The sequence below is a fragment of the Dermacentor variabilis genome, chromosome 8 (assembly GCF_050947875.1).
Source record: "Dermacentor variabilis isolate Ectoservices chromosome 8, ASM5094787v1, whole genome shotgun sequence".
In the NCBI taxonomy this organism is placed as follows: Eukaryota; Metazoa; Arthropoda; class Arachnida; order Ixodida; family Ixodidae; genus Dermacentor; species Dermacentor variabilis.
The window spans coordinates 77,951,095-77,965,523 of record NC_134575.1 but is presented as its reverse complement, the minus strand read 5'-3'; the positions used below and the strand labels follow the sequence as shown (position 1 = coordinate 77,965,523).

At 45.1% G+C, this 14,429-nt stretch overlaps 1 protein-coding gene across 1 annotated transcript in view; it reads right to left on the bottom strand.

The window, feature by feature from the left end:
* Window positions 1-13,108, bottom strand: part of LOC142591447 (cytochrome P450 3A14-like) — a 43,855-nt gene extending 30,747 nt beyond the window's left edge. The window contains exons 1-5 of the mRNA XM_075703776.1: window positions 13,009-13,108; window positions 4,874-4,970; window positions 3,401-3,453; window positions 1,860-1,956; window positions 785-910 (exon numbers count right to left, since the gene is read on the bottom strand). Of these exons, the coding sequence (XP_075559891.1) occupies window positions 785-910; window positions 1,860-1,956; window positions 3,401-3,453; window positions 4,874-4,970; window positions 13,009-13,064 (429 nt within the window). The 5' untranslated portion in view covers window positions 13,065-13,108. The remainder of the gene's footprint in view (window positions 1-784; window positions 911-1,859; window positions 1,957-3,400; window positions 3,454-4,873; window positions 4,971-13,008) is intronic.
* Between the last annotated feature and the right edge of the window lie 1,321 nt (window positions 13,109-14,429).

Here is a 14,429-nt window from a genome sequence, read left to right as displayed (position 1 = left end):
CGTCTTAGTTCCCATGCGGTGTGATTCTCCTACTAAGAAAGAGCGCACCCGCCTGTTGAGGAGCTGCAAATTTGTATTGGGGTCTACGGGCTTGAGGACCGTAGTGTGGGGCCAGCACTGTAGAAACACCCCACGTAAATGACGCCTGCAGCATTTTTTTGCTATTGGGCCCAAAAGAACACCCGTCGGGGTGGTGTAGGGTCTTTTGTGTTGCGCTGCGAAGAACGAGGTCGCGGGATGAAATCCTGACCACAGTGGTGCGCAATGGTTGGTGCGCAATGAAAAAGCACTCGCGTATTGTGCATTGGGCGCATGGTGAAAAACTCCCAGGGGGTCAAAATTAACCCAGATGGCGTCACGCAGGTGTGCCTCGTAATCACACTGTGGCTTTGGCAGATAAAACTCTTGTACTGCTTGTCATGACTAGCTGGAAGTCGTGTTCCTGGTAGTCGTAGCTGTCCGAGTACAACGCGACGGTCTCATTGTCTTTGTAAGTTGACGGGCTCCCATGTTTTCTGGATGGGACACCACCTGACAGCTGTGCGACAGGCAGATCCTCAGAGGTGCCCTATCTATTGCCACAAGGAAGGAAGGAGAAGCTGTTCGTACAGTTCGCAGAGAAAGAAAGCGAAAAATGCGACAAAGGTATACGAGCGTTCTACTAAAGCCTCAAAATGTTGGGCGCGTTATTCTTCCAAAATTCCAGAACTCTATACCACTACCCCCAAAAGTATAGTCAGAACAGAAAAAAAAACATCGCTTGTAGAATTACACATTATATTACCTGTTTCAGCTTGCTGGTCGTAAAACCAGATGTGACGCAGCTGCGCATTCTCCTCCACTTGTCCCCACGCACATGAATTACCATCTGGCCGACGATAGGATGCTGTTGATCGGTTCGCATCGTAACCTATTGGTTCGAAATAAAAGCACAGTTGTGTTGTAGCTGTTTAGATTAGCATATATAAAGTGATGGTGACGATGTTTGGGATTCTTTAGTGTAAGGACGAGGTTTTACTCAAGAGCGCCAGGTCTTCATAATTATTTAAACACGCACGCGCACACACACACAATCACACTTACACACACACCTTAAAGAAGCCAGATATGTCATCTATACGTCTCCGCCATATGTGCCAATAATGGAATCTGGTGGCGACACTATTTTGGCAGGAAGTAATGCTAGTACATAGAGCCCACGAGCCACCTCTATAGCCAAAGCCGATTACGGTATAATAATAAAGGGTGGTCTACCATTGCATTATAACCAAAGGCGCTTCTTTAATTCTATTGTCTCTTCAGATGTAGCCAGTGAATTGAGGCGACATTTCCCGTGCTCTCCGTTAAAAAAGTTACAAACGATAATTTCCCTCTCTGAGTAGCTTCCTTTTCTCTCAGAGAGAAAAAGAATCTACATGTATAAGTCCACTCAGTGTAGAACTATTTATCCCACAGGAACGATTTATAGAAATGTTCAGTGCCAGCATTTTCGACAAGGAGAGCTCTCAGAATTTTGAGAACATCGATGTGGAGGTTTGGCTGTGTCGATCATTTATTGATGACAGAGAAAAGCCCCGTTCTAGAGGCGTTTTGGGCAGTAGAGAATTGGCACCTTCCTTCTCTTTTATATCCTGCATTACATATGTGAGCCTCATTCGTCCAGTAGTGTCTTCTTACATTAAATCTCTCTTGTTATCAGTAATTAAACTTTGTTGTATATCTGAGCACGAAGCAGTAAACTTTCAGACAGAAAAGTATAAATAGAAAGGACAGTTTAATATCGGCTAATTCATTTGCATAATCAAGGAAGTTAGAAAGTGCAGATACCTCGAACGTGCTTATAAAATTATGTCTCTTACCCCACGGGCCGTGAAATTTTGGAAGTTTTTGATGTAAGCGTACTCGAGGAAATCCAGGTCCTTGATGAGCAGAAAAGGTACGTCGCCGTTGTAGAACCTAAAAAAATGAGGCACAAACAAATCCAGTTGCCACTTTCCCACTGTCACACGCTGGTTAACGCAGTATAATGAGCTCACCATAACGTTGATTATCTTACGATCATCTCATGCTTGCGGGAAATGGTACTAGCTGATTCTTACACTTTCACCGGCCGTAATGGCGGTTGAATTATTTTTTCGCCGTTATAAAGGATTAAAATAAATTTAATAGCAACGTTAAAAAAACTCTACTGCCTGTGCTATACTTGATTACATCTGTTCATCTCTCTCGCAGTTATATTAACAATGCGCAGACAGCAGCCACAGAATGGTAAGCAACTGGCTAAATTCACTTTTATATTCTGCTTGTGGCTTGTTTTTGTTATTTTGTTACTTTGGCATTATTTTGGTAATTCTAGCCACTCTTAGCTCCTATAATATGTTAATCTAGTTACCTGAAATGCCTATAAAATGGCAGCATGGTGCACATTCTTATACAATATACGGGGTGTTTAACGAAAGGGATTCAAAGTAGCTTTAGAATTGAGAGCATGATATATTTATACCATTTTGAAAGAAATGCTTTTACGACGGCGTCTGAGATGGTAAAATGAACCGAGGCAGTAATTAGACAAATCATTATATGAATTATACTAAGTAACATATCACACAAAAGAGTCCGAGACCTCAAGCTCGTTGTCAGGATTGTTTATACCCGCTTAGAGGGAAGGAAAGAGTTAACGTGGACAATTTTTTTTCGGGGTAAAGAAATCGGGCTAATCTTACCGAGAACGTTAAAACTGAAATTCGGAGGATTTCCCGGCTCAGCCCGACTCCTGTGAACAATATGACTATTCTCGCCTCAATAACCAGCCGCACCGGCCAAATGTCTTTATGAAGCCGTAATCCGTCCTACAAAAAAAAAAAGTGCTGAGATATTAAAGGATGAAAGCTTACGACGAGTAGGACGTTAAATTATATTGACTGATTACCATTGTTCTGACATAATGCCACAACCGTTCTATTGCGTTCCGTCGTCGTGATGATCAATAACGTATTTGATGTTTACTCTAGGACGACCACTTTTACTAGATTTCTCCCAAGGATGCCCAAATATTGTAGTTGTACGCTACCTATTTACGATTTATTCATCACACTATTGTCATCACTATAGCGGCGTTACTATGAGGTTAAACACATTACAGAAGTTAACTTTAAAATGCCGAAAAGTGCTACACATCAAGAAGCGAGCATCCGACTACAATGATTCTGGTTTAGGTGAAACAAATGATACAATAACTCCAGATCAATGCTCTGTGCGTGTCACATTCTTTACTTGATCCATCCTGCTTGTTCTGACCACTTTTCCCCCTTCTTTGGACATTCTTTCTTTTTCCTTGCTCTGAGATAGCAGCTCTTATCTGTTCTATGCATTATTCACGCCGTACACCTTGAAATCATACCCGCAGATGTCACCGTATTCCCTGCACCACTTATCCAGCGCTTTGTGCAGCCCCTGTATAAAGGCAACAACAAAAAGAAAAACCACGTGCACTGTTAATTAACATTCTGATCTCTCTTTTCGTTCTACGACAAACAAAAACAACGAATTGTCAGTACACTTTACTACTGACGTCATGCTGCATCGGCGCGTCGCATTTCGCTTACTGCTATGATTAAGCGGTATTCTTGGCCCAAATATTATTTTATCGCACAAGACTATGATAGGCGTCGTACTATCAGGCGGCTTCGGATTAGAAACGACCACCCGGGGTTTTAAACGAATTCTATACGTGCACCCAAAGTGTGGGACGCAAGTGTTTTTGCCTCAGAATGACACCACCGCGGCCGGAAAGAGGTGCCAAAAATGTCGTGGCCTGTAACGGAATGACATAGAAGCGGAGCCCGTGCTTTGATGGCCCATTTGTATGTTACCGACGAATAGAGGCACCTATGATGCATATATAAGCCAGGAAAAAAAAAGGCAGTGTCGCCTGAAAGGCGCAACACAGAAGACAATAGCAAGTTTTTGCTTCGCGTTCGAGTTCTTTGGACATTGTTGAAACACGCGGGAGTCACGTGTTGCCGTGGTGCCGTACGCGAAACAAGTTCTGCTGCGCATTAGGAACACCTCCCCGGGCTTTTACCAGGCGTCTCAAAACACTGGCGAAGGAAGCCTTCATTCACACACGTTGAAGCGCTCTCAAGAAAAGGGCGTGGGCGCGCGTGTGAAGGCTTTCAGTACGCTTGCGTCGCTGGCGCGATGAGATGCGCCGCCAGTGGCATTGCAAGCTTCCAACCTCCAGGGCGCGTGTTACGAGAACAATCGGAGTACACCTAAACACTTCTTATCAGCTGTGAATGCGAAAGCGATAATTTTCCATTGAACGCGGCTGAGTGGTTCTTCGAGTTATGAACTCCTCGCATTTTGCCTTACCGAGGCACAGCTAGAACACAGGCGAGAGCTTATGTAGCGATTTTGATGGAATGAGCAGAATCGCTGCTTTCTGCCTCCCTCGGGGGGGGGGGGGGGGACGGCTCAGTGCGCGCGGACAAGGAATGCGCTGATAACACGGGCTTCCGAGAGCGAGAGCGAGGCTGACGTGGCGTCGCGGTGATGCCCCCTCCCCTCGCGCAGCACCTGGTGGACAACTGTGAAGAGCAGGCGTTCTCTTTCGCCCTCTCTGCTCCGTTGAGGCGCGCTCGTGGCGTGACCTCGAGCGCCGCGCGCGAAGTCAAATTCGCAGTTCTTTTAATCACAAACATGGCAGCTTTCTGCGGAAAGCCACATACATGCATATTATGTCTGGATAAGGTGTCTTAAATAAGGTGGGAACACGAAGAATTTTGGAGGCACGAACGAATCAGCGTGTTTCAAATCAATTCAGTTTCCTTTGTGTAAACTGACGAGGAACGCAAGCTGCTAACGCGCTTACCAAGGAGTGGTACTCCCAGAGATTCCCCCACAGCAGGTTGGGCTCTGGTCCTGGAATGCCCAGTTCCTTGAAATAGGAGAACTTCTTCTGACGCCACCTGTAGGCGCAACGAATCAATGGATAAAGTGTTTTGTTTCAGAATGAAAGAAGGCGGAGATGATTCATTGCGAAACGCGAATAAGTGCAGACAAAAATTTTCACGTCAAAGGCGGGAATATGGTGGCCATAAGTCTTATGGTCTGAAAATGTTGAGTATGCAGTGAAGCCAGGGAACGATTTGACAAATCTGGCATGCAAATTAAAGCTGCGACTCAATTGAAACAAGAAAAGCTTTGTGTCACGGTCGGCAACGTTCCACAGTCATACATTCAAAGATTACTGTTGAAACGCCGTCGAAATTCTTTTTTTTTATTTCCAGCTTACAACAGCGCTGTTGTCCGTTATTCTTGTTGCTTTATTGCCTTACAAGGCGTCCCCAGTCTTTGCTACTATGGCGTGACTGAGTAGAATCTTTTGCTAATGAAATATTGTAATAAAATAAGCGAAGTGAAAATCCAGGCGAGCCCAACGATCACGAGAAAGAACACGGCTGCCTCTCTTCAGAATTTCCTCTAGCACCATTAACGTTGACTGTAACGTTTAAGCGGCGCTTCTATGTCATGAATTATGCCCACTGTATCGGCGCTTACGCAAATTTTAAGTTCAGTTATTTCTTTTACGGCTTCTTGTCTCTTCCTACCTTGTGTCATATTATGTCGCGTTCTGTGTGATTATGGGAATATTTACGACAGTTAATGCCTACCAAACATATAAGATTTTTTTCTGTGCTACCTTTTCTTGAACTGGATTCGATAATTGCGCGAAACGTAAAATGCTCTCATGCCGCAACTGCTCCGCAACAAATTAGATTACTTTAGGTGCATATAAATGGAAAAAACCGCTGTTGCTGCAGTCAGTTAACGAGAACTTTTCCTTGCACAGGGTCTTCGACAATTATATGTCCAGCAAAAATATCGGAAAAGCGCATTATTTAATTCGAGACGTGCACAAAAGGAGGGTATTTACAACTGTACTTGGGTAATTCAGTCGTTCTTTGCATTCTTATCACTGAATTGATCCGCAAAAAGCGCATTATTCGCTCCAATTACACTTCATTGACACACTCATATTATTCTCCAATAAATGAATACTCTAGGCATAAAGTATATGTAGATCAAGGTCAATGTCACCGCGCTGAGCAGCCTCCCACGCACATTTCTATGTGTTCTCTGGGTCTTTTCAGGGCGAATAAAGGAAGTTATTTGTGGAAGGGTAAACGACATTCTCCCAAAATGGAGCTTTAATTTGAAGCAGCAAAAAGATGCGCCTGTTCATTTAATGCAAGCCGAAGCAGCTGAACATGCTAAAGCAATGGGGGGACCGATAGCTGTTGGCAGAAATGTTCGAGACAACCGTCGCACAATCAACTTACTTCGTTTGCAAAGTAACAGTGCTTTATAACTGGACAAGAGGACCACAGAAACTAGTGGTTATGTTTGTCCTCTCAATTGTTTGTTCCTTCGAAGAAGTAGGCACAAACCTGCCGTGTTAGCACACTGTTAACTAAATCGCCATTCTTTGATAATCCAATACGAAATTCTTCTTTATTTTTACGTGAAGGCTCGAAAAAGGTTGCCTTCTTTTTCTTGTAATTAAGGATCTGTTGATCTTTTCTATACCATCCCAACCAGCAACAAACATTTTGTGTGGTACTGAATATAGTTAAATGATAATACATCTGACCCGTCGGAAACCGATCACTGTCATCGAGCTAATTTCACGCTTCATACGCGACTCTAAACTGACAGGGATATATTGAAGCTGACACGGTGCGCACGTGACAAAAGTACATTCCACATTTTCATTTCGCTCAATAGTCAGCTGTCGACGGCCTTATTTCTTGTTTGCCTTGTGGTGGCTGGCTGTGGCAGTAATTATTGGAGTGAAAACGAGAATTCGATTGTCTCATTGATTTTCAGTTCATTGTTTCTGTGACCGAAGTGTTAGACTACCAAGATGCTGACTTCGTTACTCTGGAGCCTCTCAAATCAGCAAGCGAAGCATTAAAAAGAAAAAGAAACAAGCGTCGGTTACCTTGCCCCCGCTGTCGTGGCTCAGCGACTGTAGTATTGAGCTGCTGAGAGCAAGCTCGCGGGCTTGATTCAATCAATCAATCAATCAATCAATCAATCAATCAATCAATCAATCAATCAATCAATCAATCAATCAATCAATCAAAGTTTATTTCCAGAGAAAATTCAAAGCCTAGAAGTGACATTTTAATAGGGGCGCCATCCAAAAATTTCGACAGCAAGCTACACTCCTGCAGCACGTGAAGGCGAAAGCCTGTTGCGAACATGATAGTGCACTAAGTTATACGATCAGAGGGCTCAGACTACTCGCAAAACAACACGAGCCGCAGTGCGTAATAAACGTGTGGCAAGCCGTTGTCTGCGAGCTTCGGCCTCTTCTCCACGTTGCCGTATCGCATCGTCGCTCTGCTGATTTCTCAGTTCGGTTCCTTCGGCTCATTTTCGACGCTTAGCTGCGGATTCGCGCGCTCGTATGGCGGGGTCAGACTCGCGCCAACGACGCATCTCTTGGACTTTACGTTGAATAATCTTCTCAGCAGCGGAAAGCAGCACTGGCGGTCGAATGCCTTCCTCCCGCTGCTTCGCTCGTCGCACCACGTTGCTCGCTTGGTAGTGTGCTTCCGAGGGGGCTATGCAGTGAATTATTGATGGCTACGGTGCCTGTTTAGAGCTTGTTCTTTACTGAACCCTACGCTATTGTGTGTGTTGTATCGGTGATTGCAATGAATGTATGCACTTTTCGCTTCACTTTGCTGAGCGCTTGTAACCTCTAAGTTAAGGGGGTATGAGCCATTGCATTTCTTTTTGCTTGCAACCGAGGAGAAGGGGGGCAGCACCCCCAAGAAGGGGGCGGCGGCCCTCTCGGATCCGCGGAAGTAGCGAGGAAACAAGACCTCGAGGAGCACAATGCACGAGTGTGACGTAGTGGCCGCGTCTGGGTAAAAGCTTGTCCTCCCTGCGTGGAGGGAGCCTAACCGACTCTGCAGGCATTTTCACTAAAGTTGTTCTCTCTCTGTCTCTCTCTTACGGGGGTATGACCCATTGCATCTTTGTTTGCTTATGGGGGTATGAGCCATTGCTGCTGATGATACCATTGCTGCTGTTGCTGACTGTCCCAACGTGGGAGCGGCCCGCAGCGCGCTGAGTCGCGTACCTCAGGACCTTTATTAAAGTTTTGCATCCATCCATCCAACTCGACTACAGAACACGTTTTTAAGTATGAGCCACTGCAACGAGCTATTGAAGGCTTTCGTCTTAATGCTCGTGTACTTAGATTTACGTGCATGGTAAGGTACTCCAGATGATTACAATTATTCCGCCATCTCACATCATGGCGGGTGTCATAATCATACTGTGGTTATAGCATACCCGCCGTGGTTGCTCAGTGGCTATAGTGTTGGGCTGCTTAGCACGAGGTTGCGGGATGGAGTCCCGGCCACGGCGGCCGCATTTCGATGGGGGCGAAATGCAAAAACACCCGCATACTTAGATTTAGGCGCACGTTAAAGAACCCCGGGTGGTCAAAATTTCCGGAGTCCCCTACTACGGCGTGCCTCATAATCAGAAAGTGGTTTTCGCACGTAAAACACCATAATTTAATTTTGTGGTTATAGCACGTCAAACCCCAGAATTATTTTTTTTTCGCTTACATCAGTCCGGGTTAGTAATAGGCCAAGTTAAATCCATACTTAAGTAATTTAATTCCCCAGCTCTCACTCATTCAGGTCATCAAGGCCATATTTTGCTTCGTACGGAGAGGACTATTTAGGCATCGTTATTGTCGGTTTTTAAACAGAACATCGTGGCCCAAGTGTACTTATGAGGCAACGCTGATAGCAGCATTTGCACGTGCTGCAGAATAAAGCTATTCAGATCCGCCGTCATGTAAGAAGTATGAAACGCTGAAAACCCCGCTCCACCAGCAAGTCAACAGGCATTCGACGAAATCCACCTGCAGCGTGATAAGCTTGGTGAACATGGAAAAATGCCTATCTTGCCTGCTTTTTTTTAGCAACAAACATTGGTGCATTTGCAGATTTTTGGTTGTTGCACTTCCTGGAGGATTTCGCCGTTAACGAAACATTACCAACACGGCCCCTCACCATAGCACGACATGTGTGCCATTGTGTGCCAGCTTAGGCTGCAAGTTCTTGCCGACAGAAAACTACAAAGTTGCAGTTTTCAGTTTAAGTGTTCACTCAAGTGCGTACCCGCGCACAGTAGTACGTATGTGGTAAATGAAACAAAAAGAACGTCATCTGTGTTGATAGAGTTTTTGCTTAAATGCTCAACGACAAAACGCCATGCTGTTTCTCAGCAATTATCAACTATCACCATGATTACTGCAAAATCTGGTGCGCTTTGATTTGGGTGCTTCAGATTAAAAAAAGAAAGAACTCTGATCACTCCACACTTTATATCTTTGAGAAAGGTTGGCTGCATTACGGATAAAATTCTCATACGGTTTACCTCAAGTTGCGCTAAGCTTGAACCCGACCTACCTTTCGAAATTGAGATATCAAGATTGATAAAATTCCTTGCTTTTTGAATTTACGCCCCCCACTGGAGTACGCATGTGTAGTATGGGACCGCACGCATCGAATGCTGTCACTGTGATGGAGATTTGTTGCACGTGATTCTCACTTTATCAGCAGCGTGTCCTGTAACAATGCTTGAAGGTTGGCCGCTCGTGAGCCCGCGCAGAAATCATGTGACATTGAAGACAACGTGCAGCTTCTATTTTCACAAAATTCGGATGAACTGACAACTGTATATTCCACCACTGCACTTTGTTACTGCGGCGCCGTCATCATGAGTGCAAAATACGTGAAATATCTTGACGTACCTTTTTTTTTTTCAGGCATCTTTCCTCCCAAGAGGTAGTATGGAACCCGTTGCCCCAGCGTGTTACTAAAAGTCAAACCAACGCTCCTTTAAAGGTCATGTTGCCGCGGATTGTTGATTGGGCATCGCGTTGTCTTACTACCGATCATTCGCTGCATTATTAATATTGAAGATGTTCTGCGGCATTACGGGCTGTAGTTGCTGTTGTTTCTTTCTTTTCCTTAATATTACATTTAAAATTAGAATTCTTTGAAGTTTTTGTATGCTCATTTATGCGGTGATTAGATAGATTCACGCACTTGTTTCCCCTTCCTCTATCTGAGAATTCCTCATTGGCACTGCAGAGCACGCTGATGAAGAAATTGGTAATAAATAAATGAAGAAATAATTGCCCTTAATATTGTTTCGATAGGGGTTAGGTTTCCATGCTCGCTTTTATTGTCGCGCACCTTACAGGCGTGTTAACGCTGAATATAAACCGGCTGTATGCTTCTCTTTCCAGCGACACTATCCTTCTCTTTTCAGCGACAATAAAAAAACATAACTCGCGCAGATTTATGCCTCGAAGAAACATCTAAACTATGACCACCACGCGACGTGATTTAGAGTAATTTCATATATAGCGAACAGGCACGTACACAAGGTGCCCCCCCCCCCCGAAATTAAAACGCATACTTCCCTCCCTCCCTCCCCTCTCCCCGCCCTCGCCACCACTTCTCACACACATTCCTAAAGCGCCGCCAAATCAATGTTGAAGCTTCACAGCTATACTCGGCGGTCAACATTTCGCTGCCTCTTTCACTCCTTTTGGATGGCGGTAGTTATCGGCATTTCCTGGAGTGTGAAGGCGAGTTTCTTCATCGATTCGGTGCCCACGCGATTAACTCGATATGCATTCAGTTGTCACCGTCTTTCCGACGGTCACGCGCATCGCTGTTCCTTTGTTAGTTCAGCCTTCTTTGTTTATAGACTGATCCAGGCACCACGAAAGGTATTCGGTTCGTGGTCAGCTGCTCTGTATGCTTGTGGAACGAGTTGCGGCCAGAGAGAACGCCAATTGCATTTAACTTTTCCTTTTGCTTCATTATTTCCTGGAATAACGACTCGCCGTGACGCTGACAGATTTTCGGAACCATATACCCGCAATATGGGTTAGATACGGTGGAAAATAAAATAATGCGAGACAGCGTCTATCGTTAAACCCGGCAAAAGCCCTTAAATTGACAGGCATTGTAACTGTCACCTGTTAACTCGCCTTGTTTTACCCTAATTGTAGAGCTCTTTTTGTGCAAAAGTGTAACTGGAAACAAGAGTCAGAAGAAGTGGACAAATGAAGCGGTCTACTAAGGGAGAGAGCCAAGGCAACCGCCAAACAAGAAGGAAAAGCGAAAATGAACAAATTTAACCGTTCTTTATGAAAATATTCATGTATCAACATCTTTTTATTTCAAAAGGAAGTAGAACAGAAAAAGGAAGTGGAGAACTGTTCCGTGTGCTCCGAATGACGCTTCTAGAGTTGTCAATTGAGCCTCCTGATGCAGCCACTTCTCTGCTGTACTTTTGTAGGTGTTTTTCAAACCTTCCGGTGCGGGCGCAGTACGTCTACAACCGCAGCGTCATGCGCTCTACACGGTTGTACGCGACTGGCGGACACGCATCGTTTCGTAACTTCCCAAATAACAATACGGGTCGGCTTGGCACATAACTTGGCAAAGCAGTAAACGAGGGATCCAAAAGGACCTGCGTCTGTTCCGCAAATATATCTTTCTCTATAATTCTTCCAGAATTAATTCAAAAAATGCTACTATAGTCGGATACCCACGCCCTCACAACCACCAGCCACTGTTCCTCCGAGAGGCTGCAAATAATTCGTGCTTCAAACTTTCTCTGTTACCCAAATAAGGCGGTAACCACAAAAATAAAATTATTAGTGCATAATCTTATACATTTTGCCTCGCTTATTATAGTGGAATGGCCAAAGCCTAGTTCTTTATTGAATTGAATTAACATGCTTGCTGTGCTGCACCTATTTCTTGTCAACTTTCACTTCAGTTGGCAGCGAAGTTTCATGAGTAAAACGGGTTCAGCAATGAAATTAACGGCACCGCAGACTTTTGAAGAGTGAGAGGCTCAGACTCCATAGACTTTGTCGATGTCTGTTGCACATCCCCATTGCTTGCACCGATGAAAAGACTCTTCAAGAGCAGCAGACACTCCGGAGGTATCAAGTACGATGTTATTTTGAAAAAGCCGCATGACAATGATTTTGTTTGCTTCAGTGATTGGCGGGCGAAGTAAGACAAATCCACGCGGTTACAAATTATGTTATGGGGTTTTACGTGCCAAAACCACTTTCGTATTATGAGGCACCCGTAGTGGAGGGCTCCAGAAATTTCGACCACCTGAGGTTCTTAAACGTGCACCTAAATCTTAGTACACGGGTGTTTTCGCATTTCGCCCCCAACGAAATGCAGCCGCCGTGGCCGGGATTCGATCCCGCGACCTTGTGCTCAGCAGCCCAACACCATAGGCACTCAGCAACCACGGCGGGTCTCCGCGCGGTTTGTGCACCTTGGTTGTCAACTGTTGTTATTTTTTAGTTGTATTCTACTAAAGTAAGCTTTATTTTGCACTTCCGCTTCTTTACTTGTTCTTGGCAGTGTTCTTCCTGCGCAAGTACATTTGACGTAGTTACTTGTTTGCCAAGTAAAGGAGAGGTGTATCGCACAGGCGTACCTGTAATATACACCTTATTGCATCGCTCTTTTGTGGCTTTACGCGTTTTTATGGCGAATGGTGGGGGTTAGCGACATTTTTACTAATAAAGTGCCCCGCCCCCCTCATTTGCCTAGAAGTTACCTTGCGTAGCCCCACCCCCCCCCCTCGGAAAAAAAAACCTGATAGCGAACCATTACATATGTTTTCCCACTGTCGGAATTTTTAGCATTGCCACCATGTCGACACGCGGCTGCCGCAGTCGTAAACCGAAGCTTTCACGTAATGTAAAAAAGAAAGAAAAAGAAAACAGTACGATAGCCGTTGAGCCTGCGAAGCGTGTTTACTTATTTTTTTTTTTTGGAGAATCGAGGCCACTTAGAATAAGAAAAAGCTCACAGAGTGCGAGACATTTAGAACGTTAACGTAAGCAAGGCCGCTTACCGAATCAGAAGTGTCAGGACAACCAGTATGAAGGCCACGGTCAACCACAGAGCCATAGTGGCAGTCTCCTAGCTGGCTGGGAAACCGTCTGCCTTCTGGAACCGCGCACGGCCCCGAATAGGCCGAGAAGCCGCCCCTATAGGTGCCCCAGTTGGGATTATCTTGGTTTTATTCACCGGCTCTGCCGTGCGGATCATAGTACACGTTTTGTCCTTGGTGTCAATACCGCAGGCTTATCGACGTGGCATTTCTCCTGCTGGCAATCTCGAGCAGATCCACACAGGGTGCAAACAAATGTTACTACTTGGAGTGCGCTTTATTTGGCTTCCCCGCGTTTCGCTATCGCGGTCCTTGCTGCGGGTTTCCGGAGAAGGCCCACGACAGAAGAATGGTAGCCGTAGGGGAGAAAGCTCTATGGACCTTTATCGACAGGCCTTGCATCGCCGACACGTGACGACTTCGATCCGCTTGGCAGACCTTTTAAACCGCGAGCGTGTTGTGATGCCAAAACTTTGCCAAAATTCCACTGGATCAACAGCTAGCGTATTGGGAATACAGCAAGCTAGTCTATTAGATTGTGTAAATTGGAACGAAATGCGTTCAATACATCTGCTTCTTACACCTACCGGGCTTGAACTTCGATGTGGAACACCGTGCTTCAAGGCATACTCGTCAGAGAGATGGCTCCACCTTGATGCTCACTCCATTTATGCCGGTAGAATTCAAAGGTTCCCTTTAATTTCATTTCATTTGTTTTCTCCTTACGGGCCCGGAGGCAGTACATAAGGGAGGGCTTTAGTCCTTGCGACAATGTTAGAAAAAAAAATGGACAGAACAGCAAAAGAAACAACAACAAGAAAAAAGAAGCCAGGAACAATTGTGGAAAAATAACAAACATCGTGTTGGAGTAAGAGCGGGTAGGATCGGTTATTAAGCAATGTGGTTACTTAACATTTCGCGGAACCATTTACGGTCAGTGCATGAGACGATGTCTTCTGGAAGACTGTTCCAATGGGTTATTGCGTCAGGAAAGAATGAAGTGTTCATGGCAGATGATCGGGTAATAATGCGTGCTATGTAACGACTGTAGCTTAAGCGGGAGGATGTACGTGAGGGTAGATTTACGAGGGAATAATCGAACGTATCTGTTCCTCGATTCGGTTCCTCGATTCTAGTCGATCATCCTGCGTTCGCGGCGGGCCTGTCCCGGTACAAGGGCGGGCCAGAGCACTGTTCGAACCACCGAGGAAGCTCGAAAAGGAAGCAAACTGGAATAAAAACGTTTTATGATCGCAGTCAAATATTCTCTTAAGGCAATCGGCACGTATTCTTGCTTCGTTTTTCGACAATATAATAACACAGCAATGGTAGTCGCTGGTGTACGGTGCGTGTTGAGCCGCCATGAGGGTGTATAAGCTCAG